General features: G+C 39.8%; 1 protein-coding gene across 1 annotated transcript; it reads left to right on the forward strand.

The window, feature by feature from the left end:
* The first annotated feature begins 406 nt into the window (after nucleotides 1–406).
* Nucleotides 407–14,711, forward strand: SLC38A2 (solute carrier family 38 member 2). Its single transcript, XM_081247910.1, has 16 exons — nucleotides 407–699; nucleotides 1,832–2,029; nucleotides 2,317–2,398; nucleotides 2,547–2,662; nucleotides 5,588–5,661; nucleotides 5,764–5,856; nucleotides 5,987–6,068; nucleotides 7,494–7,576; nucleotides 7,973–8,031; nucleotides 8,123–8,290; nucleotides 8,699–8,778; nucleotides 8,895–8,995; nucleotides 9,576–9,700; nucleotides 10,058–10,202; nucleotides 10,307–10,404; nucleotides 11,718–14,711. Exons 2-16 carry the CDS (start codon nucleotides 1,914–1,916, stop codon nucleotides 11,814–11,816), a joined length of 1,521 nt encoding a protein of 506 aa, XP_081104036.1. The 5' UTR covers nucleotides 407–699; nucleotides 1,832–1,913; the 3' UTR covers nucleotides 11,817–14,711.
* Nucleotides 14,712–15,006: the final 295 nt, after the last annotated feature.

Here is a 15,006-nt window from a genome sequence, read left to right on the forward strand (position 1 = left end):
GGGATGTGTCCCCAAAAAGCCTCGAGGAGAAAGCAAAGCCTGCTGGAAACTCGGACAAAAGGATATTTGAAGGAGAAGGTTCCTGAAAGACAACCGCATGTCTTGGGCACCAGTCCAGGCTGAAAGGGACAGACCGGGGGAAGCACGGGGGGCGTCTTTCCAGGCTGGCCAGGAGACAGCAGAGTGGGGTTGGCCCGGGATGGGGGGGGGGCGCCAGCGGGCGGAGCTAGGCGGCCCGAGTCAGCCGCGGGGGACGGACGCGGGTGGGGCGGGGTGGGGCCTTGCGGGCCCGGGCGGGCGGGGGGCGGAGCCCAGGTGGTGTTGATACACAAAGAGCAGGCACCCGGCTGCCGGGGCCCCGCCCACTGACGCGTCCTCCAAGGCGGCCGCTATAACCCGCCGCTCGCGCCGCGGGCTCCAGAGCAGCGCGACGCTTCCGGGCTGGAGCGCTTTTCTTGTAGAGCCGCCAGCAGCCCGACCACGCGTTCCCGCACACTCGCTCCTTTCCCTTCAGACGGCGGACGCCGGACGATTGGGGCGGCAACTTGCCATTTCCTTGTTTAGTTAAAATTGTTTTCCTGCCTCTAGTTGGATTTTCCGTTTTGTTTTTCTTTTTTTTACGATTTTTGTTTGACTGAGAAAAACTCACCGAAGGCGTTTGCGTGTTGTTTTCGGGATACAGGAGTCGAGCCTACCGAGGTAACGTGCGCGGGGGCGTCTGCAAAGGGCTCGGGGCCCGGGCGGGAGTGGGGGAGGGGCGTCCGGGAGGGGCCGCGGCGGGAAGGCAGCTGCCGCGGTCGTTTACTCCTGGGGAGGGCTTTTTCGGTGTGCGAGCCAGCCTTCGATCCCGGTCCGCACCGGGGTCGCGGCCCTCCTCCGGGCGAGGGAGGGGCGCGGGGGCCGCGTGCCCGCCCGGAGCGGAGCCGCATCCTCCCGTTAGGGGGAGGGGAGCGAGCCGGGCCCCGAGGCTCCGTTGCGACAAGTCTTGTGACTGAATTGAATTAATAAAAATAATTACATAAACGGGTCTTGGAATTTGGGGGCGACGGGTGTGGGTTCGGGCTTTTAGTGTAGCAGAGGCCAGGATTGGGGAAGACAAGCGGGAACGTTTGACAATCGGCGATCGATATTGCATCAGTTTCCTTTTCGGGCAGAGGAGGGGCCGGCCGGGCGAAGCGCTCGCGAGCCAAATGCCTGTGGACTGGTGTGCTCGAGGGCACGGGCGTGCGCGTGTAAACAAACCCTCGACGCCTCTGCGCGCCCTCTGCTCCCTTTCTCGGGAGAGGACTCATGTTCGCCCTTTCCGCCCCCTTCGAGTCTGTCTGCTGCAGAGGCATTTCGCCATCTGGGGGCTCCAGGTGTGAAAGGACGAATTACGCGGCATTGCTATTGTAAATGCTAGAAAGGGGGAGCTGTGCGCCTGGGCTACATGCAGTGCACACCTAGCCAATGCCTGGGTGGGATGTTTGCCCTGCGTGCCTGTGCACGACCTAGGAGGCTGCGGGAAAAGCAAAACAGAGCCCCCGCACCCCTCCCGTGAAACTTGAGAGAATGGAGAGGGCCAAACACTAAATTCCGTTGGAGAGGGTCATCGGGGTCCGGGGGGGCGTGGGCCTCCGCAGGCGCAGCGCTGCAGGGGGACCATCTTTGTTCTCCGCGGCTCCGCGGTCTGTACTTTTCCGCCCCTCGGCGCGCGCCCCCGCCCTTCGCGCTCGGCTGGTACTTTTCCACTCGCCTGGCCGGGGATGAATCAGCCTAGCAGCGCCGCCCGGCGGCGTCACGTGACCAGGGCGGGCTCTGCAGTCCTGACGCGCCGCCTCTACCTTCACAGGCAGCCGCGCGGGCCCGTGCATCTCCAAGGACAAAAGGAGCCCAGCGTTACTCGCTGCGCCTGATTCCTCCTGCCGCGCAGCATGAAGAAAGCCGAAATGGGGAGGTTCAGTATTTCCCCAGATGAGGACAGCAGCAGCTACAGTTCCAACAGTGACTTCAACTACTCCTACCCCACCAAACAAGCTGCTCTGAAAAGGTGGGAGAAGTTGTGTGCTTTTTCAAAAACGGCTTGTGTGCATCGGAGGTTCTTTACCTGGAACTCTTCTTCTGTTGCTTTAAATTACTGTAGAGTTTGGAGAGAGCGTGTAATCTCTGGAAGATTATCCGGTTGTTGCAATGACATGGTGTCGTGTGAAAGTCGACTACTACTTAATATGCATTTAAGTAAAGATGTGTGACAGCTTAACGCGGGGACCGTTTTGTGTTGAAGCATTCCTCTGTATATTTCAATACAATTTAGGATTTTTTTTTCTTTTTTTGCAGCCATTATGCAGATGTAGATCCTGAAAACCAGAACTTTTTACTTGAATCGAATTTGGGGAAGAAGAAGTATGAAACAGACTTTGTAAGTTAAAAATAATAATTTATGTTTCTGTGGCTTTATGGAGTAAAAGAATAGTTTTACTTTTAGATTTCAAATCTAACTTGCCCAAAGCTGGTTTTCACCATTTAATTATTGTTATATGTTTGGTTATCGTTTTCCCTCTATGTAGCATCCAGGTACTACTTCCTTTGGAATGTCAGTATTTAATCTGAGCAATGCGATTGTGGGCAGTGGAATCCTTGGGCTTTCTTATGCCATGGCTAATACTGGAATTGCTCTTTTTATGTAAGTATGTGTAAGTAGTGAGTCTGCCATGCAGGGCAGTAAATATGATGATACAACATATATTTTGGCTCCAGAGACTGAATTTACAGTTGAAGTAGTTGACTTAAAAATCATTTGCTTAAAATTTAAGATATGAGAAATCTGAAAATCTCTTTATTCTGCTACGTAACTGCATGATATCAAAAAAGCCAATTAGGTAGGAAAAATTAGGACAACTCTTAAAACCGATAATTGAACCAAAAAGTCTTTAAGTCAAAGGGGATAGTTACAGTTGAACAGGGATTGAATATTTAAAAAGAACTGTTGATAAATCCAGGTTAGAATTTTTATTCTGGCAAACTCTGAAGCAAGAAATATTAAAAAGCAATGGTAGCCTTCAAGTCAGTTTGGTAAATTGACAGTCTCCCCAAGGACCTGTGACTCCTTTTGTACATAAGGAAAACAACTTTTTTTTTTTTTTTTAAATATATAGGGTGTGGTGGTATTTGGTCTAACCTAAAACATGTTTTAAGAAAAGTGAGTCATAATTTTCTGGACACTGAAAAAGCAACCCATATGTGATTTTTAAATTTATTTTTTGTTTTCTTTTTAATATTTATCTCTTCCAGGTCTATGTGATTGCCACAGCAAAAGATGAATATTTTAATAAGTACCTGCTTTGAATTGCCTTTTTTTTTTCCCCCTAGTTGTGCAGTTAGAATTAGTTACTCCTGTGCTTTCCAGCGTAAATACCTAGAATAGAATTTTGGAGCTGTAGAAGACTTTAGAACAGCAGTTTTTAACCATTTGGGGGGTCACTGACCTTTGGAGAATGTAAAAGGATGGACCTTATTCCAAGGAAAAAACAAGCATAAAAGAAAAATACATGTGAAGTTTAGTATGCGTTTTCAGTGATGTTTGTATCATAGCAACCAAGATTGGGCTTCTGTGGGCTCCTGGCTAAGGAACTTTCAGTGGAAGATAGTGTGATTTACTATCAGGCAAAGAAACCACATATACACGTAGCATCGAATTGTCTCTTTGCTACAGATATGTTTTAGTTCACTGACTGGTGCCTTCTACTCAAGTTATTTTTTTTCTAGCAGAATAGAATGTTCATGAAAAGAAAAGCAGACCTTCGCAAAGCTCTGCTTTGTGGTGAAATTCCACACTGAAGTTAAGCATGCCTTTGAGCTTTGGAAGCTAGGATTCACTCAGCTTGCTTCATTAGCATGAGGCTTTTTGAGATCTAAGACCAAGAGCCAGGAATTTTTGTAGAAAGGACCCGAGAGTTTCAAAGTTTTTAATGGTGTACTTGAATGGCATCATTGTTAAATATTTGAAACCCTTCCTAACTCTTAATATAAAAACTGGAGGCAGTTTTTAAATGCTCCCAGTGTGGTTATGGTGCAGAATTTACATGAGATAGTATGGCACCTTTGTTTCGTAAGAGAAAGCAAAATTCTGATATGTTACCCTTGCACTTTTGAAATTATTTATACTCTAATAGGGTCTGTATGTTTGATGATTAACCATTTAATAAATGGTTAAATAGCATCAGGAGTGCTAAAGTGAGTTTTTAAATCCATCAGTATTTTACAGTGTATATTTGGAGGTACAGACATAAATGGTTCAAAAGCCACATGGCTGCTATCATCTGGTTAAACAACTCTTGTAGCTTACCCTATAAAGTAGACTCAACTTGAGGTTGAAAGTGACCTCAAGGGTTATGAAGTCTATTCATTCCTCATTGTCCTTTCTGTGTAAAAGAAAGGACTGAATTTGTCAGCACACTTTGAACATTGTCTTTGATTAAGCCATGCTTTGTCCAGTTAGAGATGAGGCTGATTGTGTCATTTCCACTGCAGATTAGACCCCATGAAACTTTGGACATTAGAATGGCAGCTTAATGCTACCACCTATGTTTAACTAACAGACATCAGTTTCTTTGCCAGACCTTATGTGGTACTGTATTCCAGTTTGCCAGTAAAGAATTTGGAAAATGTGACTGTCTTCTTGTTTGCAGAGTTTTCTATGAATTTCCCTGATTTTGATTTGTTGTTGTTCCTTTTAATAAAAAGAAATTTATATTCTTCTTGGCTTGCCTGGGGGGAAGAAGTAAAGCTGGAATGAGAGAGGACGTGTGCCCTAAAGGAAAACGTAGTGACTTAGTAGAGAACCTTTAGTTCCTCTCTATTCTATTTTTTTTTTTCCTCCTGTTCCATCCAAGCGAAAGGACTGAGGGAGGGGACAGCCCAGTCGGACTGATAGCCTGCTTGTTCTAGCATAGGCATTGTTTAACTGACAATGCTGGGCCTGTCTTCCATACCATGGTGTGCAATGTAGTATATGGTTCCAGTAGTTACTTCTCTGATTTGTGCCCATTTGTTTGTAAAGCTGTGCCTGACACTTAACATGTCAGTATCTTTCCCTCCACTTCCTTTATAGTCCCATTCCTTTGCTTATCTATGTGGTCCAAATAGTCTCAAGACCTTTCCTGAATCTGTCTCATTTGGATTTCACAAGTAACTGGCAGGTGTTAAAACCATTTTATAGATAAAAGGAACTATACGATGCAGAGAAGTGGCAAGTACACAGCTAATTATCATGGTGCCAGAATCAAAATATAATTCTTGTAACTCTACCACTGAAAAGTTAGGTTTTCCAGTGTCTCCCAGCACCTTTGGTTCAGTGGGTGAACCCTGTTCTTAACCAGTACTGTAGAGTTATTACCTGAGACATGATGCAGTCATGTTTAGTGCCAGGTAAGAGAACTTGTTGATACTCTAGCCAGGAGAGTGAACACCTGTCCTTGGGGGCATTCTGTCTAGTACACAAAATATTAGGACAAGTTTCATGTTTAATGTTTAAATAAAGCCAAAAAGAATTGTTTTTAAATATAGATGTGCTTATTTATAACCCTGTGCCTTTTCCTTCTCTCATCAGAATCCTGTTGACATTTGTGTCAATATTTTCCCTGTATTCTGTTCATCTCCTTTTGAAGACTGCCAATGAAGGAGGTATGGTAGCATCCTTGATATTTCTAAACCAGTTATGCCTGTCATGATTTTCTTCCTCTTATAAAATACTTTCTTCATGTTTCTGTTTTCTTTAAATTACAGGGTCTTTATTATACGAACAACTGGGACATAAGGCATTTGGAATGGTTGGAAAGCTTGCAGCCTCTGGATCCATTACAATGCAGAACATTGGAGGTAAGAATTTTTAAAGGACGATTTGGGTAGACTTTTTTGCTCTTTATGTAGCGGAGAGTGGTGACACGTTACTTTTGGTGTCACGTGCCACATTTTGCACTTGTAATGGTATAATTTTGTTTTCCTCCAGCTATGTCAAGCTACCTCTTCATAGTGAAATATGAGTTACCTTTGGTGATCCAGGCATTAATGAACATTGAAGATACAACTGGGTAGGTGCTAAGTAAGGTTACTCCTAAGAAACAATTACAGTCTAAAATGGTTAGATACATTTTTATCAAAGTTGGATACAAAATGATTATCAGTAAATTATTTTTTGTAAATGCTCCTGTTGAAACTGACCAAGAAGTCCTGCCAGAAACTGATTTGAAACTTTGAGAATGAAAGGCCAAAGATAGTAGTTATAGGACAAGTTATAGTAGTACTATAACTCTGAATAACAAATTTCTAACCTGCGTGTGAAAACAGGTTTTCTGGAACTACTTACCTTTTCTCTTTATATTTACTGTCCCAAGAAATTATAGTTGAATAACTCATACCCCAACCTAAGTTAGGACTAACATTTTGAATTACATTAAAAATCAATTCCTGTCTGGTTTTTGTGAATTTGAAATTTCATGTATTTAAAATGCACAATACCAGAAAACGTATGGCCATGCTGTACAAACCTTGTCCTTCTAGCGAAGTTATTCATCCGAGTGGACTAACAGGTTTTTATCTAAAGTACACATGAGGAGGGATAATGTACTTCACAGCTTACATGCAGCTCATTATCTCAAAATAGAGAGGTGTGGTTATCTCTGGCATTTGAAATTTAGTTTAGTAAGCTGATCTTTAAATATTAGTTTTCTGTGGAGGGGGGGGGGGTCTTTATTGCTGAAGTGAGCAGAGTAGAATTGACAGGGCAATTAGAATTTGAAAATAGTGATTTAAAATGGTGTAGTTGATTACCTAAAAAGGAAAAGGCATTGCTAGAACTCTTAGGAGAGATGCATAACATTTTCTCTTGAGTTCAGAAGGAATCTTTTTACTATTGGAGTCAAGGTGGGTCAAGGTGTCACAACATACTCTTGGCAACCTGGAATAAGTTCTTGTTTTAGGGGACGGGGTTTTGTTGTTTTGTTTTTGCCTATGTATTTTATCGAAGTGTGAGAAGTTCCTTGTTGAAATGTTTAGTAAGTACATTTGCTAACAAATGTCTGAAAGAAACTTGTTTTAAAATTTCCTTGTTTCCAGCATCAAAAAAAGTGAGCTAAAGCTATGACGAAGTTGGCACACAGTTTTCTAAAAATGCTTAAAGATAAGATTACTGCCTTAACAATGCCGCTTTGTTCCCTACATTAGTATCAAGCCTGTAAGAAGCATTTTATGTTATGAATCAGCTGGCAGCCTTCCCAGAGCAAACAGTGGGACAAAAGTTACACTGTTTGAGATCCCATCTCTAACCTGAGTGAATATTCATTGAGCGCTCAAAGTTAGAAATCTATTCTGTCTATGTGGGCTTTTTGAATAAGCGATACTCTTTCCAAACCTGTCTTTTTTTTAAAGTATAAAACGAGTCTTGTGAAAAGAAATGTATGTTATTCTGAGTATATTTGTGGCTGGTTGTGACCTTGTTTTTCTTTTCTTTAACTCAGATTGTGGTATCTGAACGGTGACTATTTGGTTCTGTTGGTCTCACTGGTGCTCATTCTTCCCTTGTCACTGCTGAGGAATTTAGGTGAGCAAACACATCTCTAAAGAGAATTGAAATGAGCCTCACCAGCTAGTTGGCTTCCTTTTAATAGAAATTAATAAGAGCTAAAGAGCCCCGAAAACATACCTTTGTGAATTTCAGCATTCAGAACTTGTAGGTCTTTGAAAAATTCTAGCAGGATGGTTACCAAAGGGCCCAAATATTCTGTTGACATTTACAACACCTTGTGCTTTATAAAAATAAAAAAGGATAGTTGTTATTGATTTAGTTATTAACAAGTATTTTTAAGTTATTCTGCATCTTATTATATAAGAATTAGAAATTTGATGTGTCCACACTGAAGTCTTACAAGCAGAATTGAGTTCTATTTGCCCTAAACCTGTTTTAGTAAACGAATACCAATTTTTTTTCTCCTTACAGGATATTTGGGGTACACCAGTGGCCTTTCCTTGTTGTGTATGGTGTTCTTTCTGATTGTGGTAGGTATAATTTTTCTTTAAAGCTAGAGATTCTTTTTCTAAGCCCTGTCACATTATTCAGTCTAACAAATGCAAAATAATGTATTTTCAGGTGATTTGCAAGAAATTTCAGATTTCTTGTCCTGCAGAAGTTGCTTTTCTAATTAATGAAACAGTAAACAGCACCTTAGCACAGCCAACAGCTTTTGCACCTGCTGTGGCTTTTAATATGACCGAAGATGATTCTTGCCAACCACATTATTTTATCTTCAACTCACAGGTAACTATAATCTTTGTGTTCTCAGAGGAAGATTTTAGGGAAGAAAACAGGGGAAATACCCACTAGAAATTTTAAAACACTCCCAAGGTAAAGGAAGATCAGGTAATAGCTGCCCTTTAGGAAACATGATTAGCTCATTATTGAGGACTGAGAAGAAAGTGTTGGTTTGTAGCTTAAAATAGATTGAGAGGTGAAATGATCGTCTGATGTTCATAACTGATACATTTGGAAATGGAGGATATCGATCACACTTAGTGAACAAATTAGAAGAGTGGGAGCTAATTATGCCAGAAAACATGATTTTAGGCTTTGATTCTAAGATTAATAAATATAAATACAAGCTGCAGAACTGTGATAACATGAGTTTGTTATATCAGGATATTAAGGAAGTTTTTACATTTTTTGCAGACTGTCTATGCTGTGCCAATTCTGACCTTTTCATTTGTCTGTCATCCTGCTGTTCTTCCCATTTATGAAGAGCTTAAAGGGTGAGTGCTTTTTACCTACTTTTATATAAATTTATTGGAAAAACTAGAAAAATATTAAATTAATGCTATAACTGCTGCTAAAATATGTATCTGTATTTTCCTTTGAATTTGCTTAGCCGCAGCCGTAGAAGAATGATGAACGTGTCCAAGATTTCATTTTTTGCTATGTTTCTCATGTACCTGCTTGCTGCCCTCTTTGGATACCTGACATTTTATGGTAAATAATGTCTAGTTTACAAAAAGGATAGTTAATGAAAAGAAATTGATACTTTTGTATGTATACTTCTGTCACTTTAAAAACTCGGTCTGTTTTGGTATGTTTCATATTTGTGGTGAACGATTGTATTTAGAGCTTGGAATTTCCTGTAGCGTATATTGAGTCAGTAATTTCTAGAGTCCAGGTTCCCAAAGCTACCATTAGCCATTCGATGGCATTTTTTATGTGGTGTGCTTGCATTTAGGTTCAGCCTGACTCTCCTCTCCCACCCCCTTCAGATTAATACAGCACACACACACACTGTAAGCCAAACCATGGGATTTAGCTATTTAGCTCCTGTTGTTTTTAATGGGGGTCATGTGGCTAAATCTCTCCTTGGTATTTAGAAACTTTTTTTCAATGTTATTTTAATTGCATTAACCCTAATTCCAAATTAATCTTATTAACCTCTTAGTTTATAGTCGTTTTGTGAGTAGCTAATAACTTTGGTGCAGATTTTGCCATTAAATTAGATTTTCTAACTAATCTCCAGAGAGGACAGCACACTTGAAGCTTTTTTTTTCTTGGTCTTTCTCTATAGAACACGTTGAGTCAGAATTGCTTCATACCTACTCTTCCGTCATGGGAACTGATGTTCTGCTCCTCGTCGTCCGTTTGGCTGTGTTGGTGGCTGTCACCCTGACAGTACCTGTAGTTATTTTCCCAGTAAGTAACCTTTCAGTGGGAACGAATTGTTAAACATGAAGATTTATGTGATTTCTATGTTTTGGGAGAAGGGAAACACTGCTACAGCAGTATGGAGTTGATGTGGGTTTTTGGAGGTTTTTTTTTTTTTTTTTTTTAATGTTTTGTACATCTTTAAAACATATCCTGGGACATTTTTTCCATAATTGAAGACACAGTGATCTTTCTAGTGTTCAGCTATTTAGAAAACAGCAATTGAGGAGGGGTACAATTTTAGTATTTAAATAGCTGCTAGTTGATATATATATCCTGTTATTTGGGGGTTGTTTTTTTCATTAATTAAATCTGCAGTTTTTATTTATTCACTTATTTTTGCAGATCCGGAGTTCCGTAACTCACTTGCTGTGTGCAACCAAAGATTTCAGTTGGTGGCGTCATAGTATCATTACAATGTCTATCTTGGCATTTACCAATTTACTTGTCATCTTTGTACCAACTATTAGGGATATCTTTGGTTTCATTGGTAAGTTTTAGGAAGTATCAAAGTTGCTTGAAATATCAGGGATTTTAATGTTTAAAAAATGAATAACAAGTGATTCTTAAGAAATGGTAAATGCTCTTTTACAGGTGCATCTGCAGCTGCTATGTTAATTTTTATTCTTCCATCTGCCTTTTATATCAAGTTAGTGAAGAAAGAACCTATGAAGTCTGTACAAAAGATTGGGGTGAGTGAGAGATTATGACTGGAGAAATAATAATAATCTAATGCCAGAAGTTCCTCAACTGATTTTAATTTTAGTCTCCTAAATGTCATTTATTGTAGTTTCATTTTAAGTTTCCAGTAAACAAATATATCTGTAACTGTGTACTTCACAGATGGAAGATTGGGAGAGGAGGGGAGGTGAGAGATGGTTTGCCATCTAATATGTATGCTTAAGTTAATTGCAAGAAAGTTATTAGATATTTTAGAAATGGTAATAGAGATAAAGAGTGTAAAATACAGATAACGGAATCAACTTTCAACGTTGTTTAACCAGTATTTGTTGGACTGCCTACTGTGTGACCAGCACTTAAATGAGCCTGGAGTGTATAAAAGAGAAATAATGGGTTATTTAGGCAAATGAGACTAACCATTTTCAAAGCAAAGCTTGGGGGTTAGGGAGGGGGCTACTATTACACTTTAAAGTATAATAATGACTGATTTTTACAAAGAGTATGGTATGTTAACCACAAATGATCCTGGTGGGGATGTTTAGGAGAAAGACTGCATTTCAGTCCTTATTGGCCACTACTGTTGTAGTCTGACTAAAATACTAGAATTGTTTATGAACCAACAACTATCATCTTATTTCACGTAAAATATGTAGTGCAGTAACTGAAGGGGGTAGGATTAGGAGTAGACCTACCCATGTCTCTTAGAAAAACCTCCAGCTTCGACTCAGGCTGCATTTTTAAGATGACTTGGATTTGATTTTGTAAGTTAAATTTTTTTCCTTCTAAAAAATGTAAAAATCCCAGTCCAGTTCTATTATATGAAATAATTTATTTAGCAAAGAAAATTGTTTACCCTTTCATTTCATACAAAGGAATGAAAAGGGAAAGTTTGGGAAGGTTTCAAAGATACAGTTACTTAGTACTCTGTAGATAACCCCTTGATCACTCACTTAAGACAGTTTAACGATCTTTAGCAAGGTAAAACTATAGCTCTGTGAAGTATTGTGGACATGCTTTCAGTAATTATAAGACCGTTTTTAAAAGTAGAAAGAGGGGACTTCCCTGGTGGCGCAGTGGTTGAGAGTCAGCCTGCCGATGCAGGGGATACGGGTTCGTGCCCCGGTCTGGGAAGATCCCACATGCCGCGGAGCGGCTGGGCCCATGAGCCATGGCCGCTGAGCCTGCGCATCCCGAGCGTGTGCTCCGCAACAGGAGAGGCCAGAACAGTGAGAGGCCTGCGTACAGCAAAAAAAAAAAAAAAAAAGGAATATTTAGCATGTGTTTTGTTGCTTGCTGATCAGTTTTCTCTGTGTGCTCATTGCAGGCTCTGTTCTTCCTGTTAAGCGGCGTAGTGGTGATGACCGGAAGCATGGCCTTGATTGTGTTGGACTGGGTCCACAATGCCCCCGGAGGTGGCCATTAACCAGCACCACTAAAACTCGATAGTCCATTTGATGCCAGTGTTGAGTCAACTCTCAGCTACTATGAAATTTCACCTAATGTTTTCAGTTTCACTTCCTTTTGAAGTGCAGATTCCTCGCTGGTTCTTCTGAGTGCAGAATAAGTGAACTCTTTGTTTGTTCTGTTTTGTTTTTAAAGAAACTATTCTGTATGATAGAAACGGATATTAACAACAAAACCACGAGTCTCGGGTTAAGGGAAGTGACAATTTTATTCCATTCCAGAGAATGGACGAACTCTTAACTTTAATCAAGCCACATGTTTGGCTGTGTCATTGTTTAACTTGGATATTTTATGATTTTACTTGAATGTGCCTAATGGAACCATTCGATGTGAGAAACAATTCTTCTTAATTTACAGCAAAGTATTGAAATAACCATTGGGAAAAATACTATTATTTTTTTGTACCAAAAATATTTAAAGACCTCAGAAGCACTATTTTACTCTTTAAAAATTGCTTTTTTTGAACTTTATCCAAAAGCAGTTGTCAATGAATTCTGTTAAAAAAAATTCATTGTTATTTAAAAACAAATACTAGTATTATGAAATGATTTGCCTTTTTGTAGGCATACTAAGCCAAATACTTTTTTTACCCAAAATAATTTTTAGAGAAAATGATGTAATGAAACATTGTACCATGAATAGGAGCATAGTTTTTTTTTCCATTCAGACTTCACCATGAAAGGATAATTGGTTGATTGTGGCTACACCAAATCAGATGAACTCTCATCATCACCTTTCTTCTCTGTCCCCAAATAATTTGGTTCATTTAGACTCTGAAATATTTATGGCTTCAATCTATTAGAATGGAAGATAATGCAGATATTTCTGTGGGAAATAAAATAACTAATTTTGAGGTACCAAATAGTGCAATTGGGTAAAACAGGGTTTATTCAGTTGCATCTGTCTCCAGAGTTGTGTTAACAGCTCCGGGTTTTTTTTGGGCCAGCCCTTTTTTGGCATTGCTTCCAGCAGTGGAAAGTGGGCATTTGATGGCTGTAGGCCAAAACTGTTCTACCCAGAGTACAACTTTCCAGAATGCTCGTCTGCTCCTGGAAGTGTGAATTACTTGACAGTGTATGGTTTAGTTGTGTTCATGTTTTGTCTACAGTAGAGGTCTAATCCATAGGTTACACCAATATTTGGTATAATATAAGTTCTCTTCGTATAGGCCACTGGGTTTCTCATGCAGTAAGCTTTTTAAAAAACTCAACGTGCACTGGATTGTCATCTCATTCTTGTACAACATAGAATTACTTGTTTACATCCAACAAATGGTTAGCTAGGGAAAACAGTGCAACCTGAGTGTAACTATTGGTCCGACTGCATGATCGCCCTTCCTATTTTAATCCCAGTTAGAAGTGAAAAAATTATTTGGCTTTAAGAGCACATTTATTGTACGTCATGGTGTATGGTGAATATATTATTAAATAATGTGGTACTTTGCTCATCAGGCATAATGTCTAAAATCTAATATACATAATTCCATTAGTGGTTGAGGGAAGCAAATAATGGAATCATTAATTGGTCACCTGGCTATAAGGTTGTTCTCTTGAACTAAACATTTCTAGTTTTAGGCAAGGGCCAGAAATGTGGCAGACATGATTTTCGTTACGCATTCTTGTATTATATGTGACTAAATTACAGACAAGATGTGTCTGTAATCAAAGACCCTTGTGGAACTGGAAGACGTCTTGTAGTGCTACATTGGGTGAAACCAATGGTCCATTTTTGTTTGTTTCTACGAAAATTAAAGTGGGGACCATCTCGAAAGGCAGTGAGAAGACAGATTTTACAGCACTGCTTTCATTCAGTTGGGCTTTTGGCACTCCATTCGACTCCAGAACCTCACCTCTAGCTCAGACCAAGAATTGGCACTTCTGGTTGGATTCCTGGAAAGAATTGCTTGTTGTGTATCTTAAGACTTGGCCAGGGAATACCAAGTAAAGAGTTCTCTACAGTTTACATCCTTTCTTATGGGAGAAAACACCATGGCAACCAGGAAGAAATGAAAAAAAAGAATTCTCACGGCAAATCTCCTGGCTGTTTGAGGTTCAAAATCAACTGCCAAGGGTAAATTCCATTGCATGATTTTCTTGGAGCTACCTTGTCTACCTGGAGGTTCCTAAACAGTGAATTCCCAGTAATGAGCAGTCTTCAGTATTAAAACCACTGTCGTGTCACCTCATTTTGCATTACTGTCTTCCGTGGATGTTTCAGTTATAACTGTAATGTTATTTATAGAACAGCATTAATCCATTAAAGCTAACCTATTTTTCAATATTTATGATAATCTTATGTACATACATTGTCTGTCCATATGTATTTGTAAATAGGTTGTATATAATGTCAGGTTTGGGTCTTGGGTTCAAATGTATATATTCCTATAAGTTTCTTAACTGCATTTTGATGAATTCACATTATGTATCTATAAGAATTGTCCCAAAAGTACCTGTACAGAGATTTCAATAAACAAATTGTGTAAACACTAAAAATTTAAAATACTGTTTAAGTTGTATTTGCAATAAACAGACTGGCTGAACATCACATTTTTTTTCATGAAAACTTGGTGCAAGTTCAGATCTCTTATTTAAATTTTAAATAAGGCCTAAATTTTCAAAATGCAGTAGTTATCAAAATGATCTAGTGTAATAAAATCAAATATGATCTAGTGTGATGGAAGACCTTTGAGAACCTGGGTGTGTTAAGCTTTCTGTATATAATGTAAATATCCCCACTGTACTGTTAGAGGCCAACAATTCCAGTATGACTTGTTGGCAAAGAGTGCTACACCGTTTCAATGAAACATCCTATGTTTGTTTTAACTGAACTAAAATAAATACATGCTTAATCCTGAGTAGCAGTGTTTTATTTAAAGTAATGATAAGTCGTGTCTGGTGTATTTTGTAAGCACAGCAACCTAGCACTTAGTAGGGTTCCATATAATGTTAGTGATTATAATGAAGAAAGAGTGGTCAGAAAAAAGTGTAATTTGCTTTTAAGTTCCTAATGATGATAACCAAGTGTGAGGAAGAATGAAAAAAAATGCTTAGCATCTGGAAGACCCAGGCTTGGGCCTGCTCTAAGTAGTGCATCAGAATGACATCTGGGGAGCTTTTTTAAAATGCAGCTTTCTGGGGACTTCCCTGGCG

This window comes from Mesoplodon bidens (genome assembly GCF_964165515.1).
Source record: "Mesoplodon bidens genome assembly, chromosome: 11".
NCBI lineage: Eukaryota > Metazoa > Chordata > Mammalia > Artiodactyla > Ziphiidae > Mesoplodon > Mesoplodon bidens.